A 19,760-nucleotide genomic window follows, 5' to 3' on the forward strand; every position below is an offset into this window, starting at 1 on the left:
GACCTTACTTCAATAAGTCTGGTCTAGGTATGACAAGAATCAATTCCCTTGATTGATTTTCCTAAAGTAAAAGAAAGAATTAAGAAAAGACTCTCGAGTGAGGTTTACAAAAATCACTTCAAGAAAGTTTTTGTAAAACCCGTAGGTAGAAATGCTCTCGATGTTCTAAGTGCAACAGTCCGGATTACTTTGAAAAAGAGTGTCCTATGGTATGGAAACCTGTTAAGAAAGTATGGGCTAATACCGTTTATCTTACTAACACCAAAGGACCCAAGAAAATTTGGGTACCAAAGAAAGCTTGAGACTCTCTTTCAAATTGCGGTGTCCGTCAAAGAAAAGGTAAAGTGGTATCTTGACAAAGGGATGCTCAAGACACATGACAGAGACTCAAATTGCTTCATAAAGCTTGTTCAAGTAAATGGTGGAAAAGTTTCATTTGGAGGAAACAGCAAAGGAAGTATTGTGGGATTTGGAACCGTGAAAATTGAACTCTCACAATAAGTAATGTTTCCTTAGTGGAAGGACTCAATTACAATCTTCTCAGCATTAGTCAATTGTGTGATACTGGTTTCAAGATCTTCTTTCAAGAAGGAACATGTTCTGAATCGGTAAAGACTCTACTCGCCTTTCATGGGTCGAAGACATGGAAATATCTATCTTCGGATGTGAAACCAAATGAATCGCAATGCCTTATCTCAATTCAAGACGAAGCAAGCTTATGGCACAAAAGCTTGGTCATGTCAACATGAAGCAATTAGCCAAAATTTCTTCAAAACAGCTAGTTCGAGGACTACCCAAATTGCCATACCAAAAGACTGATTCATGCACTCCATGTATTCTGGGAAAGCAGGTAAGAAATTCTTTTAAGCCAATTAATTATGTCTCTACTAATCATGTACTACGCTTGCTGCATATGGATCTCTTCGGACCAACCGAACTCAAAGTAATGGGGGTAAGAAGTATTGCCTAGTAATTGTTGATGATTACTCCCGTTTTACTTGGGTATATTTTCTTGCAAGTAAGTCTGAAACCTTTTCGTATTTTGAAAAATTTGCTAAAATGGTTCAAAATGAAAAATGATGTGTTATATCTAGTATAAGAACAGATCATGGAGGTGAATTTGAAAATCAAGATTTTACAAAATTCGTGATGAATCTGGCCGTAAGCATGTGTTTTCCTCTCCATATACTCCTCAAGAAAATGGAGTTGTGGAAAGAAAGAAACAGATCTCTTCAAGAAATGGCTAGAACTCTTTTAATTGAAAGTAAAATTTCTTCTCGATTTTGGGCTGAAGTCAAGTTTCAACAAAGATGCTATATCATCAATAGAGTCTTCTTAAGATCTATTCTTCGAAAACCCTTATGAGTTATTCAAAGAAAAGAAGCCTATTGTTTCATACTTTCATGTATTCGGTTGCAAATGTTTTATATTGAAAAATGCAAAAGATCGAGTTGGTAAGTTTGAAGAAAGATCAGATGAAGGTATCTTCCTTGGATATGCTACTTCAAGCAAAGCCTACAGAGTCTATAACAAGAAGAGCCAGACTATGGAGGAGTCAATGAATGTCAAATTTCAAGACTCAACAAAGGATGAATCAAGTCAGACTCATCAAGAAGAGTCTGAACCTGCTCCAGACCCTCCAAAGTCTACAACTCAAGAAGCATCTCAGACTCTGGAAAACCAGCTTCAAGATGTTCGTGAAGATCCAAACAAAGAAAGAGATCATCAACCAGACAAATCAACGAGTAACTGGAAGCATAAGTCTAGTCATCCCAAAGATCTTATAATTGGCGAAATTAATGAAGGAATTCGCACCAGATCCAAAAGGCGAGAAGAGTCTAGTGTCTTTGTGGCACTCGTTTCGAAATTGAACCAAAGAGCATAGAAGAAGCTTTATCCGATGAAAGCTGGATTGAAGCTATGTAAGAAGAGCTCGACAGCTTTAAGCATAAATGATGTCCGGGAACCGACATCCAAACCAAAAGGTAAAACGTTATTGGAGCTAAATGGGTTTTCGAAACAAGATGAACGAGAAAGGAAAAGTTGTACGAAATAAAGCAAGACTCGTGGCCAAGGGATATACGCAAGAAGAAGGAATAGACTATGATGAGACTTACGCTCCAGTGGTAAGGTTAGAAGCTATTCGACTATTACTTGCGTTTGCTTGTTATAAGAATTTCAGGTTATTCCAAATGGACGTCAAAAGCGCCTTCCTAAATAGATTTATCCATGCGGAAGTTTATGTGGAACAACCACCGGGTTTGAAGACCCAAAGAAGCGACTCGCCTTCGACTGAAAAAGGCTTTGTATGGGTTAAAGCAAGCACCCCGAGCTTGGTACGACAGATTGAGTAAGTTTTTAATTCAAAATGGTTTTGTCAAAGGTAAAGTAGATACGACTTTATTTATCAAGAAGGAAAACAAAAGTTTCTTACTTGTTCAAATATATGTGGATGACATTATCTTCGGATCCTCTAATGAGAATCAGGCAAGAAATTTTCTAAGTCTATGCAGATGAATTTGAAATGAGTATGATGGGAGAATTAACATTCTTTCTTGGTCTTCAAGTAAAACAATTGGAGGAAGGAACTTTTATTTATCAAGAAAAATATGCTAATGATCTTGTCAAAAGGTTTGGACTGGAAAAATGCAAAAAGGTCGATATTCCAATGTCAAGTTCTTTAAAGATAGACAAAGATGAAGAAGGGAAGAAAGTTGATCAAAAGCTGTATGCAGAGCATTATTGGATCACTTTTTATCTTACTGCCTCTAGACCTGATATTTTGTTGAGTGTTTGCATCTGTGCTAGGTTTCAATCGATCCTAGAGAATCTCATCTCGGTCTGCCGCGAAACGCATCATTAAATACGTCGCTTCATCATCAAGCATCGGTCTTTGGTATCCTAAGAAGGAGACTTTAATCTTCCGGGATATTCGACGACGCAGATCTGGCCGGTTGCGAGAGTTGATAGAAAGAGCACTTCAGAACTTGCCGCTTGCTTGAAGCATGACAAAGGTGTCTTGGTTTCAAGGAAACAAAGCACCGTGTCTCTTTCAACAACGAAGCGAGTATATAGCTCTTGGAAGCTGTTTCGCAAATTTTATGGATAAAACAACAGCTAAGAGACTTTGAAATTGAAGACTCATGCACGGAGATTAATTGCGACAACACCAGCGCTATCAATCTCACCAAAAATCCAATTCTCCACTCAAGAGCAAAGCATATAGAGATTCGACATCACTTTATTAGAGACCATGTTCAAAATGGAGATGTTTCAATTCAATTTGTTGACTCAAAGAATCAACGGCGGATATATTCACAAAGCCTTTGGAGAAAAATCAATTTGAGTCTATACGATCCAGACTCAACATTTTGAGGTATGAGGATATCAAAGTCTAAAGACTTTCAGACTCAGGCTTACAAGACTTTATCTACTGTCTTGGCTCGACCGTCAGACTGTAAGTCTTTCTCTCTCCAATCTTATCTTGAAAAGGTACGATCATCGATCAGTGTTTAAATTGTTGCTATATTTAATTAACGTAAATATTGCAACGATTCATTTTCAAAAGGGAAGTTATTTTTGAAATAACTATTTTTGCGGATAAAGACAGATTATTTTGAAAAGGCATATTTTTATTTCCTTTGTGACATTCGTTTACTCTTCGTTTTAACCGATTGTGCACCGTCGATTTCTCTTCACTTTTCTATTCACTTTTCTCTCAAAAACCCTAGAAAGCATCGATCCTCAATTCCCGTTTGTCTTCTTCGTTCAATCTTCAAAAAGTTGTCATCTTTTCTGGGAAAGACAAGCAAGGAATCTTCTAAACACTGAGAAAGATGTCATCTTCACGAAAGTCCTCAAGAATCGCAAGCAGGGGACCACAGAGAATGAGTGAGGGGCCTATGCACTTCGATCTTACTTGAAGATGAAGTTACTCCCGGATCAGAACCGAGCCCACAACATTCTCGCGCGTCGCTTCTCCATCTAGTCCTCAAGGCGGTGTTCATCAGCATCAAGAAGAAAACATCGAGGATGCGGACTCGTAAGAGTTCAAAAGCCCGCTTTTATTTACAAGCTATATCGTGCTTTAAAAGGAATTCGTACTCCTTTGAACTATGTTGATGAGTTTCTTAGAGACAAAGGATATAGGAACGAATATATCTTTCGCAAAATGGAAAGTTTGGGAATCGCTCGTAGAGGGTGGTGAGGAAACCCTTGCGAATATCCCAAGTGATCCTCGTGGATGGGGACCGAATCCCATAGATGGGAATGACGATGACAATTTGTTCAGTCTATTTCAACCAAAAATGGGTATTGCGGCTGAAATTCAAGGAAAAAGGGGAGATTTGTTCAAATCAAAGGAACAAAAGGATCTCGTACTCAAATTGGCAAGCGTGGGGTAATAAACCTAGGAGTGTGGACTTTGATTTTCTGGATGCTTGTGAAAGTGAACTTGAGGGAAAAGTTCAGTTATCTTCAACTTGAAAAGTTTTGCTCGACTCAACCGAGGCTTATGCTGAATTGATCGCATATTTTTATTCAAATCTTAGCTTTTTGGATGTGAATAGATTCTCCTTCAAAGTTAAAGAACAAGACTATGTTGTGGATATGAATATGCTAGCGATGTGTTAGAAGTTGAGAGAGCGGATATCAACCAATCAAAGTTTCCATTGCTTTGGGCCACACTTGAACCGGTGAAGGACAGGAGAACAGATGAGAAGATCACCTACTCACGGATGAATGCATTCAACATCTTGCTTCATAAGATTGTGATCAATTGCCTTCGGCCGAAATCAACTTCCAAAACTGATGTTTCAAGCTCTGAGGCAAAGTTGATGTATGCCATCCTCTGTGGTAAGAAGTTTTCTCTCCCTCATACTGTTATGTTTCACATGTATAGAGCAAAGTGATGAAGGACGAGAGTCAACTCCTTACCCAAGCCTTGTTACGAAGTTATTCGGACATCCGAATATTCAGCCTCCACAAATCTTTTGTGTTCGATCATGCGATCATATGGTGGTAGGACTGAAAATGGTGACCAAAATGCGTCCGAAGGAACTAAGCAAGGAATTGGAGAAATTCAAGGAGAAGACTCTGCCAAATCTCATCAACTCTCTTCGCTAAGAGAAAAGGGAAGGAGCCCATGGCTGCTTCATCAAAGAAGAAGAAGAGCTCTCCTCGTTGAGGATGAAGATGATGACGAAGACATCACCATCTTTGCACTGGCTTTGAAGAATTTAGGTCGTCCTGTTCCACAGAAAGAATCGGAACAAAAGACGAAAGAAGCAGAGGAGAAGGAAGAAGAAGAAAGAGAAGCAGAGGAGAAGGAAGAAGAAGAAAGAGAAGCAGAGCAAGAAGTAGAGGAAGAAAGACCAAGAAGAAAGAAGAGAAGAAGGACAACTCGAGGAAATCTCTTCTCCACCTGTAGGCATGGAAACGGGGGAGATCGGGAGAAAGGAATGACGTCTTCATATCCCGATGCAAGTGAAGGAGTCGGTCGTTCGCTGACGGGCACCCGAAGATGTTTATACATCTCGGTTTCCAGAAGAAGGTCACGAAGTGTCATCGCCAAATCTGCAAGATTATGCTGATCTACCATCTTCTGCAGATCGAGCCGAAGCAAGTACTCAAACTGATAATGGAGCAGATTTTCGCAGAATCATGGATATTCTCTTGGAGATGAAAGGTCAGATTTATGCCTTGGGAAGTGAAGTTCAAAGTTTGAAGAATGAAAGTAAAGCTTCTTCCCCGTTCATTGAATGATAAGATGCAAGCCCTCTCTATTCGAATCGAGGCCAATGCCAAGAGTGAGGAGGTTGTGCAGTGAAGGAAGACTTTAAAAGGCCGGAAGGCATCGTTCGTCTATGGAAGATTTCTAGCTTGTCCGCATTCCCAAGACTTCATCTCATCCTTTTTAATGATGACAAAAAGGGGGAGAGATGCATGATTTGATCAAAAACTTTCAATCATTTTTTAACTGTTTGTTGGATTGTGTTGTTGTTTAACTGTTTTTGACAGACTTTGACTTTGTTTTGTGTCTGGATGAGATCTGAACTAGACTTGGATTTGACTGCTTCTATTAACAAGTATTGATATCTTATGGATGGTTTTATTATATACTAGACTAACCTATTTTCTGTGGTTGCAGATTCTAGTGTTAATCTTTTAGCCATTCATCTCTATAAGATATGCATATGTGTTTGAGAAATGTTTTGCGTCAAAGTTATCCAAATCTGCAGGAAGGTTTTGTCACCATCAAAAAGGGGGAGATTGTTGGAGAAATCTTCATGAAGTGTTTTGAAGTTGTCAAAACGTTTCCATCGAGTCTAGTCGAAGGTCGCGGACTCGTCGGCGGACTCGTTAGTTAAAGTCCAAGACTTCCGGACAGCCGACTCAAGACTCAAAGTCTATCCTCATTGACAGTTTCTAATCCGTTGAAGAAAGGTTATCCCGAACTGGATGTTTTGTTCAGATTTAACCTTATCATCTGGAGAAGATCTCGTGGTTGGAGAAGACGTATAAGAATCCTTTGATTGATCAAGATTGATTCAATGATGAAGATTCGATGATTATCTAAATATTATTGGAAGGTTCTACTTATGGAAACCGAGATCCCGATTGTATGGGCGAACAGATTGATGGGCTATCAACACGTTCCTTTAATAGCTCGAACAATCTTCCTAATTGATTCCGTCCAACGGGTAGATTGGAGGAATTCCTTTGGTAAGTGCCAACGGATATGATGGCATAAAGGAGTATATAAGGAATACGTTCTTAGTTGTTCGAGGTGTGCGATAGAAGAATTCCAAAGTCTCAAGCTCCTATTTGTTTAGATAAATCTTTTGAGCGAATACTTGTTTACAAAAGAGAGAGTCTATATTTGTGAGAGACCTTGAGGAGGTGTGGTAAAACATCTACACTTTGTGGAATCAAGGCAAAGGCGTGCTGTAACTCCTCTTTTGATCATAGTGAAATCCAGCCGGTGGGCTGTCGGTGCGGAAGAGTGGACGTAGGCTTGGAATAAGCCGAACCACTATAAATCCCGTGTTCAATTTTCTCTTCCTCACTCTCTACCTCAATCGTATTTCATTTTGTTAATTAAGAGAGAATTTACTTTCTATCATATGTTAAGAATCGCTTCCGTATATCGATAAATTGTTTCGGAACCTATTCACCCCCTCTAGGTACTCATACTAGCAATATCACCTACCACGCCCAGCTTCGCTTGGGCGTCTAGTCCATCGAGTAAGGCAGCAGTTCTCTTTAGGCACAACAACTGGTTTCAGCCTGCCATGACCTTGTCAGGAGAACGGCATCAGCTCCCGACCAGTTTGTACACGGGAGGCCTACCCCGTATTCAGAGCTCCTAAGTGATGTAATCCTTCTATCCTAGAACTCCTAGCACCAACCGTCTTGACGCCACTCCCACGGACCAGTTGTGTTCTACCCTTCTGCCTCACACTCTTCACCAGATAATCCCAAGCGCCACTCACAAGTGTCACGAGTACGGGAGGATTCACGGACCGTGACACCTCCCTCTCTCCCTCTCTTTCTCTCTCTCTCTCTATCCATCCCCCATATATATATATATATATATATTTATTTTATGATAACCCGAAATCCCCGTATAGCCGGTAGCTGGTGAGGTAAATCAGGGGCGGCACTAGCCCATGACTCACCATCAGGGCACCACACTCCCCTCTTTTTCTCCCTCTCCCATATGAGAAGTGAAAATCATGAAGAAGGGGTCCCACCACCCAGTCGGAAGAAGAGAGACCACACTACCAATCAATCTGCTCCGCTTCCCTCACTCCACTTCTCCCATAATTAGCATAAGACAGATTTTGTACCTTGTGCTTTTGTGGAGGATCGCTCCTGTTCGTCCAACCTACCGAAGGAGACGTCGTGGAAAGAGCAGATCCTGATTCTTTCTTTGGCCGTGGCTGCCGCCCGCGGATTCGGCTCGTCGATGGCGACTTTCTTACTCACGGTCGACGTTATGGACATCTGCTTATCCAATGACAATGCTTCGGAGGAGGCGATGGCTACGGCCAGTCTTGAACATGGCTCCAACCATGACAGTTAACCTATGTTAACCTATGTTATTCAATCCATGAAAGCATGTAGAATTATATATTTATTTTAGTGGGTTATCTCAATGAATGACGTGCAGCATTTGTTAAGCATACTTAATATGTAATAGTTCGACAATAGAATATTAATTACCCATGACACAAAAAAATTTAGTGTTGAGAATTGTAAGATTTTTTTTTTTTTTAATAATCTTTGAATAAATACCTTAGCACGCAGTGAACAAAATCCATCCTTAACCATTCATTGTGCACGTTGCTCAATCAAGCCATCTAAACTAAAACAAGCATAGCCTTTGCAACAATTAATAAGCTTTGATGGCGTACGACTTGCCCAACAACTTGCGTGGTGATAATCATGTGGTTATCACAAAAATATATTGGTCATGATCGCGCACGACTCGTCCTCTTTCTAGAAGATCAGCGGACATCTATAGCAGCGCTGCACGGGTTCCGCCAACATCATAGGCGGAGCTCGTTTTTCCGTCGCCAGCGACCTGGCGCTCCACAGGAACCATGCGGCATGATTTGCTTTTGATTTATGTGTATCCTATGTTTTGGAGCTATTGAGTCACAGCTCTGGCTGGTCGGTCCATGAGGAAGGAAATAAGTGCTGAACGATAAAATCTCCTTCAATTAGTGAAAGAGAAAAAAAAAAAAATCTCGATGTCCTAACTGTTTCCATGATAGGCACAGGCAAAGCATTGAATTGGTGATAAGCCCTAGACTTTTCAGCACATCTTTTTGGTCCTACGTGTGTCTTCATGTACTGAAAATGAAAGGAGAGAGCGCACGTGTCCCCTCATCGTCCCTAATATAGCACCGGTTCGGGCACTTATCACCGAGTTCGAACAATTGCTAGTGGACTTCACGGATCTGAAACTGGCTCATTACAGCAGAGAATCCAATAAGGTCGCAGACCGGATCGCCAAAATTCACAGAGGAATAGGCTTTTGCTTCCCAATTTGGTTGCTTAATCCCATGAAGCCTTACTATATTTTGAATCCCATCTCTTCTGTTGAACACTTTGAGTTAGCATGCGAGAAACCTTTTTTCCGACAAAAGAAGAAGAAGATGTCTACACGATCGACAAGATTCGTAGCGGCTCATCACCTTTGGAATCGAGCATGCTTTGAGTTTTCAATTGGCATGTTTCAATGCCACTCGTTCGTTCGCATTTGTGATCTTTTGAACAATTGGCATATGTCAATGCCCCCGTTTGGATCATTGAGACAAACAGGAATCTTTTAAGTCTAGTCATAGTGATAAATAAAGTCATTGACCGAATGAGGTCGGGACTGATTGTGGGGATTGATCGAGTAAGAGAAAATGTTGAGCTAAATAGGGGAGTAGATAATGCGGGCCAACCGTGCAATCCGATATTGACTGTGAAGTAGTCAAATGCTAGCATTAATTGTGAGAATCTTATAGAATCAAGTCGGCCGCACAATAACATTTATCTCAATTGATAGCCGAGTTGACGTTAGTTAAGTCAATGTTAGTCGAGTCGAAAAGAAATGATATCACCTCACCAAGTTTGATTGAAATCAAATTGAATATAAGTAGGATAAAAGAGCGGGAAAGGTTATTGCAATCAAACTGTTAGGCAAGAATATTTATCGCAGGTCTCCATTGACAGTTGCTGTCAAGCAGTTGTCGCAATTGAATCAAGCCAACATATGGAGACACGAAAAATTCGTCCTCCTCCTACGAGAGATCAAGCCAACATCTCTAGCGTTGCAAAGCGTGATCCACCGGCATTAAAGACGGAACTTGCTTTTCCGTCGCCAGCGACTCGGCCCTCAGCAAGAAGGACACAGTTGTGCCTTATCATCGTCACATAATATGCTTTCTATTCATGTGTATCGTAGGTTTTGGAGCTGTTAAGCCACACGACTGACCAGTCGTTCCATGAGGAAGGAAAGATAAAATGTTGATTAATCAATTCACCCTCCATTATCATACATAGGTAAGATAAGGAAAATATGCAAAAACATCCATATTTTGATGATTAATTGATACGAGAAGCATAATCAAAGTGAATATTTATATAGACTTCGACTAACCATTCGCCATTAACTAGCTGCAATGCTTTAAAACAGAATTCCCGGAGTGGTCCCCCCCCCTCTCTCTCAATTCCTGGCGATTCTTCACCATGCCGAAGTTGTTCTGGAGTCGCCTAGTCCTATCCGTCGTCCGTGCTTGCCGGCCTCGTCTCTCACGGCCACCAGCGAACTTCTTGATTCCATCAGAGTCTCTACTGATCCACCGGTTTCCGATTTGCTCTAATCAACGATAGGCCCTCTCCATTGTTGACCAAAACTCATAGGATCGTCCTATGAGTCCTAGTAGTAAGTCGAAGGGTTATTTTCAACCGATGATTGATAGTTTTGGAGAGGATGTGATGAGTTCTTATGGGATCCTGGCTAGAATTTGTTCTAGAATAATAAATGAAAATAAGTGTCTAGCACAACTTAGCTACCCTCAAGCTTGCTAGGTGATATATTGTTTTGAATTTCCTATTTTGATTTGAGTCCAATTTTGATGATCAAACCTCTTGCATGCTCCAATTAGGTTATTAGAGTGAATTGATTTCAATGTGGTATCACGATGTTCCAATCCGTTCATGTGCTATGATAATTGATGTTTGAGGGTATCGTTTTGTAGTGTTCCAAGCTTGTTCGAACATGATGTGATGGTTAGAACACTTGTGGATGAGTTTAGATGCAAGTTAGAGAATTCTAGAAATTTGGAAAATTCTAGGGTGGAAATGGAGGGTGACGGATGGGGCTTCAGGAGGAGGCGGCAAAGTTCGTCCGACGAATCGAGAGAAGCTCGAGGGAAGAGGGAGAGGTCTTCCCTCTGTTAAATTCTTTTAGAAAACGTAAAGAGGAAGATGAAATTTTCTCGCAAGGGAGGGAGAGCAGAGACTGGAAGGAAGAGAGTTGCCTGCCTTTCTTCTCTAAAACTTCTAGAAAACGTGAAGGGGAGGACGAAAGTTTTCTCGGGAGGAAGAGAGGAAGGGCAGTGAAAGTCAGGAACGGAGGAGATGATGGAAAAGTAACGAAGGGAGAGAGGAGAATGTTTTGAAATTTCTGCAAAATGGGACCCGTATGGTACCCGTGATGAGATTTAAAGCTGAGTTGATCGCATCAAGATAAAATTTAGAAGTGAATAAATTTATCATATTTTGTTTTTGATACTCGCTTAAAACAAGATAAAGTTAAATATAAGATAATATAAGTTGGATAAAATTATTCTAATGAAAATGTGGGACACAGGTAAATAAGATTTTTAATATTCATAATGGAAAAAGTTATTTTTTCCAAATGACAAATTTCTTAAATTAACAAATTCAAAATTATATTGCAATATTGAATTCCAATATAATAAATTCAAAATAACAAAGAATAATAATTTAGTATTTTTAATTTAATCTTATTTTTATTTATGTATTCGAATTTATCTTATAATATAAATTCAAAATATAAATAATGTACACGCTACCAAATAATGTACATTATATGATGTGAATATATCCTATTTTATTACTGGAATCACCAAACATGAGATAGCAAAATCTTTTAATTTCATATCTTATCTTATGGTGTCTAGATAATGATATCTTAACTAAAAATTCATACCACAATGTTGCGGATTTGGCAGGACACTTCTGTACAAAACTCCTAAACACCCATCTCTCCGCCGCCCATAGACACTCCCCTCTTTTTCTCCCTCACCAATCTGAGAAGTGAAAATCATGAAGGAGGGGTCCCACCGCCCAGTCGGAAGAAGAGAGACCACAGTACCCATCGATCTGCTCCGCCTCCTCCACTCCACTTCTTCTCCCATAATTAGCATAAGACAGATTTTGTACCTTGTGCTTTTGTGGAGGATCGCTCCTGTTCGTCCAACCTACCGAAGGAGACGTCGTGAAAAGAGCAGATCCTGATTCTTTCTTTGGCCGCGGCTGCCGCCCTCGGATTCGGCTCCTCGTCGGCGACTTTCTTACTCACGGTCGACGTTATGGACATCTGCTTATCCAACGACAACGCTTCGGAGGAGGCGACGGCTAGTCTTGAACATGGCTCCAACCACCTCTCGGTCAAGGGCATCCACCGTCGCAGCCACAGATCAAGCGACGCGAGCAGCGGTCGCTCTTTGGGAACGGTATGCCATGAACCTTTTTCTTTTGTTTTCTTTTCCTTTTCGTTTAAAATTATTAAAAAAAATAAAAATAAAATCTCACTGCTGCAGGCCATCGGCCGCGACGAAGATGAATTGCATTCTACTTATGGCGCTAATACAGACGAAGAGGACCTCGAGTCCGACCCCCAGGTGCCGAGAGTGGGGATGGAGTTCGATTCGGAAGTGGCCGTGTATAATTTTTACAGCAGCTACGCTAAACAAACCGGTTTCAACGTGAGAAGGGGAAAAGCAGAATACTCTGGATCCGCCAAGGGCGTCGTCAGGGCGAAGTCCTTCTTATGCTCTTGCGGAGGCCACAAGTCCAAAGAGCAGATCGCCAACGCGATGTGGTACAAAAGACGGGACGCGAGAACAGGTTGTGACGCTAAGATCGAATGCGCGGTCAATGATGGAACGTGGAAGATCTCCGAGGTAGTTCTCGAGCATAATCACGTTACGACGGCTCTTTCGACGGGCAGGATTGCTTACCAAGTTAGGGCGGTCGGAGAGCGGGCTCTTGATTCCGACGCGGACCCCACATGGGAGGATCGCCCAAGACCCGCGCCTGAGGAGACTCAGGACTTGATTGATCACTTCAGGCGTCTGGCGAGGTTAGATTGTTGTTCCTGTTACTCGTTGCGAGTGGCGGAGGCACGCGGCATGGAGAATTTTTTCTGGAGAGATAGCCGGTCCAAGGTCGATTATGAGCATTTTAGCGATCTTCTAGTCCTGGACACAAGAACTTGGATCAGCAAGTATGGCATGATATTTGCAATGTTTTGGGGACTCAATCATCATCGGAAGCCCACCATATTCGGACACGGTCTCTTGGTCGATCGAACGGTGGGTTCATTTCATTGGTTGCTCGATACTTTCCTTCAATCCATGAACTGGCGGAAACCACAGACAATCATTACTGAAGTCGGCGAAGAAATCGCCGAAGCCGTCTCTCTTGTGTTGCCAGAGACTCGCCATTGTCTGCCCGCTTGGTCTGTCTTGAACAGTTTCCGGAAGTACCTGTCTCCTTTGAGTGACCAACTCGACGTTGTCGAGCTCTTCAGGAAGTGCGTGTTCCTCCGCTCGCGAGAAGAATTCGAGTCGAAGTGGAATTCGTTTATAGGAAAGTACAAGCTGCGGGACAACTCGTGGCTTGCTTCTTTGTATAAAATGCACGAGAAATGGTCTCATGCGTTCACGAAGAACGTCTTCTCTGTCGGCCTACTCTCCATACAAAACGTCGAGGACGCTGGGAGTCTCTCCAAGATCAACGTCTTCTCTGTCGGCCTACTCTCCATACAAAACGTTGAGGACGCTGGGAGTCTCTCCTCCGAGACCATGACGCTAACCGAAATTGCATGGCGGTCTGAACAGGTGGCCAAGGAGGTGCGCGCAGAAGAATTTCGCGATGACATGCTCTGCGAGAAAAACACGGTGAATTTGAAAACCAGGAATCCGACGGAGAAAGAAGCTGGACGACTCTATACTCCAAGGATGTTCGAGATGTTCCAAAAGGAGTTCATCAATTGCCTAGGGCTGGCAATGGAAGAAATTAAGTGCTCGGAGACTCTCCGCATGTTCCAGTTGACAGAAGCAGGCGATACAAAGACACATACCGCCAGCAGCAGACAGATCGTCGAGTATGATTCTTCGGATTCGACATTGGCATGTAGCTGTGGGAAGTTCGAGTCGGTCGGTATTTTATGTGATCATGTCTTCAGAGTACTCAACTTCACGAATGTCGTCTGCGAGATACCGCCTCGCTACTTCTTGAAACGATGGACAAAATCTGCCAAAGACAGCGTGCCCGTGCCCGTGCCCACCCCCAGCGCAGCTGCGCGTGACAAAGGTCCGGTTGACTCGTTTACGGGCGAGTTCGTGCGAAAGGCTTTGCATGTGGCCCATATGTCTGTAAATAAGAAAAGGGAGAGAATAGCTACGAGCTTCATAGACTCGGCAGTGGAGCACATTGCAAAGGTGCTGAAAACGGAAGAAGTGGCAGCTGCTCTTGACCATCCAGACGTTACGGATGATAAGGATCGGACTATTTGTGAGTATGCCCTCGAAACACAACTCGACCAAGAGAATGCAGCTAAACCTGGGATGGGATGTCCGAGAGTGAAACGCAAGGTTGAATTCAGCTCTCGACCAGCGGGGAAACGGGTTAGTCTCTTCCTCACCGCACTTCCACATTAGAATGCATTATCTATCGCACTGGGATTAGTCTTCTCTCGTATTAACCATTATTACCGTTCGCCGCGGAAGTGTGGGGGAAAACTATGGCTTTAGATTTAAATGCAACATATTTAGAGAACGAATCTGACGCCAGTAATGTGACGTGTGCCTCGCAAAATACTAGTGTTGACATCCCTAACTTGAACTCAGTCTTGAATGAACGCAGGGACGTATTAGCTGAATTGCACCAGGTGAGGATTAACGACTGAGCCCGTGTTCAGGGAACCAAATCAGTGTGCGTAAAGCTAGCAAAGATGAGACTGATGGCATCTCACGATATATCTACTTTCAAGTGCATTCCTTCTGAATTTGAAACTCCGGTTGTATTGGATAAGCAAAAGAGCAATACCCTCGGAGATTCAGACTAGGACTTGTTGGCCTTGATTTGTACTTCCTTATTCGGACATTTATATAAGAATTGTTCCAGTTGAACCGCGTCTACGTTATTCAATTCACGAAAACACGTAATCCTACCCTTTGGTAAATCAGTAACCAGTTTCACGTGTAGAATTTCTATCACACAACGGTTATGTATTTATTTTGATAAATCAGTAATCGGTTTCGCGTGTAGAATTTCTATCGTACAACGGTTATATATTTATTTCGACGAGTTATGTCAATGAATTTCTCGAGGCAATTGCCGTGCATGCTTAATATGCAACAGTACGCGAGGATTTTTAGTGTCGGCAGCAGATAGAATTTTTTTTTCAATTGATCTTTAAATAAATATCTTACCTCCGTTTTAACCATTCTCCTTGCTTAATCAAGCCAACGACCTAAGCTAACACAAGCATATCCTCCGCAATAACTAATCAGCTTTAATGACGTACGACTTGCCCGAACCTACATCTGGGTAGTCCAAAATATATTGATCGTGATCGCGCACGATTCGTCCTTCCTCTGAAAAGATCGGCAAACATTTCTAGCGCCGCCGCGCGGGTTCCGCCAACATTATGGGCGGAGCTCCCTTTTCCATCGCCGATGACCTAGCCCTCCACAAAAACGACGCAGCACGATTTGCTTTTGATTTGTGTGTATTTTCGTTTTGGAGCTATTAAGTCACAGAACTGGCCAGTCGGTCCATGAGGAAGAAGCTAAATGTTGATTAATAAATTCACCTTCCTTCAGAGGAAGACGAAAAATATAATCTCGATCAAATATTCCCCCGTAATTAATTCACATTCAATATGAACCGCACCGGAAATTGATGGGTGAGGCAAGAGCAAAAGAGGAGATTATTGGGACGAATCGATGGGAATTTTTTTTTAAAGGTATATTATGCTTAAGAAAGATAAGGAGTTATGCAAAAATATCCATATTTTAATAATTAATTAATATGATAAGCATCGTGTATTGAATGCATATACGTACATATATGTATAAATGTGTGTATATACACACACACATATTTGTATGTGTATACCACTTGAAATTTGCTTGACGGAGGTTGTGCTGGAGTACTAAACGTTGGCGAATTAATTACGAATTATTAAGTAATGGAAAGACATTATTGGCACGGTACTTGAAGAAATTGCGCATACTTGTGCGAAAAGAGATAATTTGTTAAAGATTGACTTTTTTTTTTTGGGGGTAAGATTCGAACTTTAAAACAATTAAATTATGTGGTGTGAAATAGACCTCTAGTGTCACTTTTTATCGAGATCATCTTTTAGTGTTGCAGCACAACCATAATCAATCAAATTTCAAATATAAATATATATATTTTCAATTTGACCATGGAGGCTAGGTTAGCCGAAAGATGGTTATCGGTTCAAGGACGCAAGGTGCCCTTGCCTTTTCAAGGTAAGAAGGGGTAGAGAAAATGCCCCGAGCCAATGTTCGAGTACCAGGCGCTACGGTGCTGAAGTAACCCATGCTATACTCCCAGGAAAAGCTCGAACGACCTTCAACAAAAGGGTACCTGTACCCGAAACCGACACAGGTGGGTAGGTAGAGAATACCTAGGGGCGCGAGACAACTCTCTCTAAGGAACTCGGCAAAATAGCCCCGTAACTTCGGGAGAAGGGATGCCTCCTCACAAATCGTATTAATTAATTAGTAATATGTGGATTTTTTGCATATCACCCTCGTCTTACTTTTTGTCAAATATTCCTTCTTTAAAAAATTAAATCTGTTCGCCACCATAATTTCCTCTTTTTGTTTATGCCACACCCGTCAATTTCTAGAGGACGGAAGAATTCTATTGATTGGGATTTTACTGTACCCCTTCCCCTAATGGAAGGTGAATTAGTTAATCAACATTTATTTCCTTCTTCGTGGACCGACTAGCAAGTTGCGTGACTTACTAGCTCAAAAACATAGGGTCCATGCTGATGAAAAGATTTCTCCAGTTTGAGATCGAAGAGGAAAGTTCTCTAATTCAAGCGGGCTTCCTCTTTTGAATAGGGTTTCCGGTTGAATGGTTTCCTATCTGAGAAGATTTCCTAAAAAGTGATTTCCTCTTACAGTTGTCTCATATATATATATATAAAAGGAGTGGATGTTGTTTGTGAATGTTATTAGAGAGGAACTTCTACTTGTGAATTACACCCCGAAGAGACGAAAGAGAAAGTCTTGTCAGAGAGGTGAGGTCCAAGAGCCACCCAAACCCTCGAGGTAAGCTCCCCTTTTAATTGTGTATTTTATACTTTCATCTTCTGAGAGGAAATCAAAAGGGATTGTTGTTATCATCATCATCGCCGTTGTTGTTCTTATTATTATTATTTTTATTTTTATTATTACTACCCCTTTTTCTTTTGGAAATCAACAGTTTCATATTTTAGTTTTTTTTTTATTAATTGAAATTTCACAAACCTTTTCCAAACCCAAGTTATTAAAACCATTCAAATCACTCGAATATTAATTATATAGATTCTTCATGTACTATTTCCAATTTTCTCTGAAATTGAAATAATAGTATAAACTTCGGGTAAGTAAAAATATACTACTATCCTTTTACTTATTTTTAAGCATAAAAATAAACCGGCGAGGTGATGTGCAAGGTTTCTAATAAGGATCATAATTAGAATCCAGATAGTTTTCTTTGATTAGAATTAGTCTTTTCTTTTTTCCTCTCCCCCGAAACACACCGGTAGTTCATTGTGTTCTGCGCTCAAGTTTTTCAGGATTTTCAAGAAATGAATTCCTTGGACTCCAATCACGGAGGCGACGAGGTGGAAACGCAGCCTCATCCTTCTGGGGCCGCATTCCCCCAGCGGCGGCGGCGGCGGCGGCCCAAGCATTAGATCAGTGCGACTTCTATCTGAACGACATGGCTGTGTGGGACTTCCTTGTGGGAGGGAACGTCGTGGAAAGAGCCCAGCGGAGTCTTCTGCAGCTGCGGCCCAGAGCGCTCTCCGCCTCAGCGACTGCATATTGCCCCCCAACCCGGCCAATGTTATGGAGGCCGCGGATCCACGTCCCAATTCTCAATGCCTCAACACTTATCCAAGGACGACCACCCGAAGGAGGCGACGACGGATCTTGAACACGGGCCCTCAATGGGCCTCTCGGTCTCCGGCACCCACCCTCCCGAGCACGCAGAGGTGAAGCCGAGGCGATGGCCTCGAGGCAGCCAGGCAGCGGTCACCCTTCTGTGGTATGTGATGCCGTTTCTTTATTATTTTATTCCCAAGATTTTCCGCATTTACGTATGAATCTAATTCAATCTTGTCCACAGGAACACGACTGGACCAAGAACAAATCGAATCAGGGAGCGTCTTGCTTGACATTGCCGCAGGATATAGGATACAGAGATGGAATACAGTCTACTTCTGGTGCTAATATAGAAAGAGAGGAGCTTGAGTCCGACCCCGGGGAGCCGAGAGAGGGGATGGAGTTCGATTCAGAAGGGGCGGTATATGATTTTTATAGCAAGTACGCGAAACAAACCGGTTTCAAGATGAAAAGGGGAAACGCAACATACTTGGCATCGAACAAGGCCGTCATCAAGGAGAAGTACTTCGTGTGCTCTTCCCAAGAGCACAAGTCCAAGGAGCGGATCGACAAGCCGACGCAGGACAGGAGAAGAGCTTGTGAGGCTAAGATCAAGTGCACGGTCGGGGATGGAAAGTGGAAGATCTCGAAGGCCGTTCTCAAGCATAATCACGGTCTCAAGGGATGTCTCGCTGGCGCCCAGGAGGGAGCGGAAGATTCGACCGCCACGAGGGCTCTTTCGACCGGCAAGAATGCGGACGAACTCACTCTTATATCGAACGTGGATCGCAGTGACGTCCCGCGAGGCGCAGGGAAGAATCACTCAGTGCCTCAAGACTTAATCGATCACTTCAAGGATATGCAGATCTAAGATCCTTCCTTTTTCTACACAGAACAAGTAGAAGCGGCACGAGGCATGGCGAATTTTTTCTGGAGGGATGGCCGGTCCCTGGTAGATTACGAGCATTTCGGGGATGTTCTGGTCCTGGACACAAGAACTAGGATCGACATCTACGACATGATCTGCACAGCGTTCTGGGGTGTTAAAATTTTTTGGATGTGCGTATACGGAAGCATGGTTTTGATATTAGTCGTAGATTTTGGTTAGTGACTTTGTGTGCAAGTGTATAGTATAATTTGTAGTGGATGGACAAGAGATAAATTGAGATAATTGAATGATAAAGAACATGAGATATGGAAAATAGTTTTATTAATTTATGAAAATAATTTTACAATAGTTGAAAGAAGTAGTTTGATGGAGATTGGTGGAGGTCTAATTACAACTTTGTTTCTTTATCTCCTGCTCGTGCGGCTTCTTCGGATCTTCCGGTGGCTTCTCCATTTTTCTTCATTTTTCTAATCTCAGCAGCTTTTGTTGACTTTTCTTTCAAGATTTCCCATGCACAAATTTCCCATGCACGTAGAGCTTGTTCTCTTGAAAACTGCAGCAACTACTATAATATTATTTTATTGTGTGCTCCTCTTTTCTTGATCAACTTGGGCTTCTTCACGTAGTAGTAGAAGCTTCTTCAACATTTAAGAGTCTTCAAGTTTATTCTTCATTAAGCTAGTAGCTTCTAGATTTTGTTGAAAATGGATCACCAATTTCCAACACTCCCCCTTGATCCATTTTCGAGATAATTCGGACTTGTGTTGTAAAGTATCGGACATACCTTGAAATTTTCACGTGTGAGGTGAACCCTCCACCATGAGAGGTCATAGATCTTTACCATACCTCCATCAAACTATTTTGTTCAACTAATGAAACTATTTCCCCCATGTCCTATATCCCTCAATTATGCTAGTTGATCCATT

The 19,760-nt window shown here is 41.9% G+C and overlaps 1 protein-coding gene across 1 annotated transcript; it reads left to right on the forward strand.

Annotated features, from left to right (window-relative positions):
• The first annotated feature begins 12,116 nt into the window (after positions 1–12,116).
• Positions 12,117–14,471, forward strand: LOC120290767 (protein FAR1-RELATED SEQUENCE 7-like). Its single transcript, XM_039307171.1, has 2 exons — positions 12,117–12,260; positions 12,348–14,471. Exons 1-2 carry the CDS (start codon positions 12,117–12,119, stop codon positions 14,469–14,471), a joined length of 2,268 nt encoding a protein of 755 aa, XP_039163105.1.
• Positions 14,472–19,760: the final 5,289 nt, after the last annotated feature.

Source organism: Eucalyptus grandis, chromosome 2, assembly GCF_016545825.1.
Source record: "Eucalyptus grandis isolate ANBG69807.140 chromosome 2, ASM1654582v1, whole genome shotgun sequence".
In the NCBI taxonomy this organism is placed as follows: Eukaryota; Viridiplantae; Streptophyta; class Magnoliopsida; order Myrtales; family Myrtaceae; genus Eucalyptus; species Eucalyptus grandis.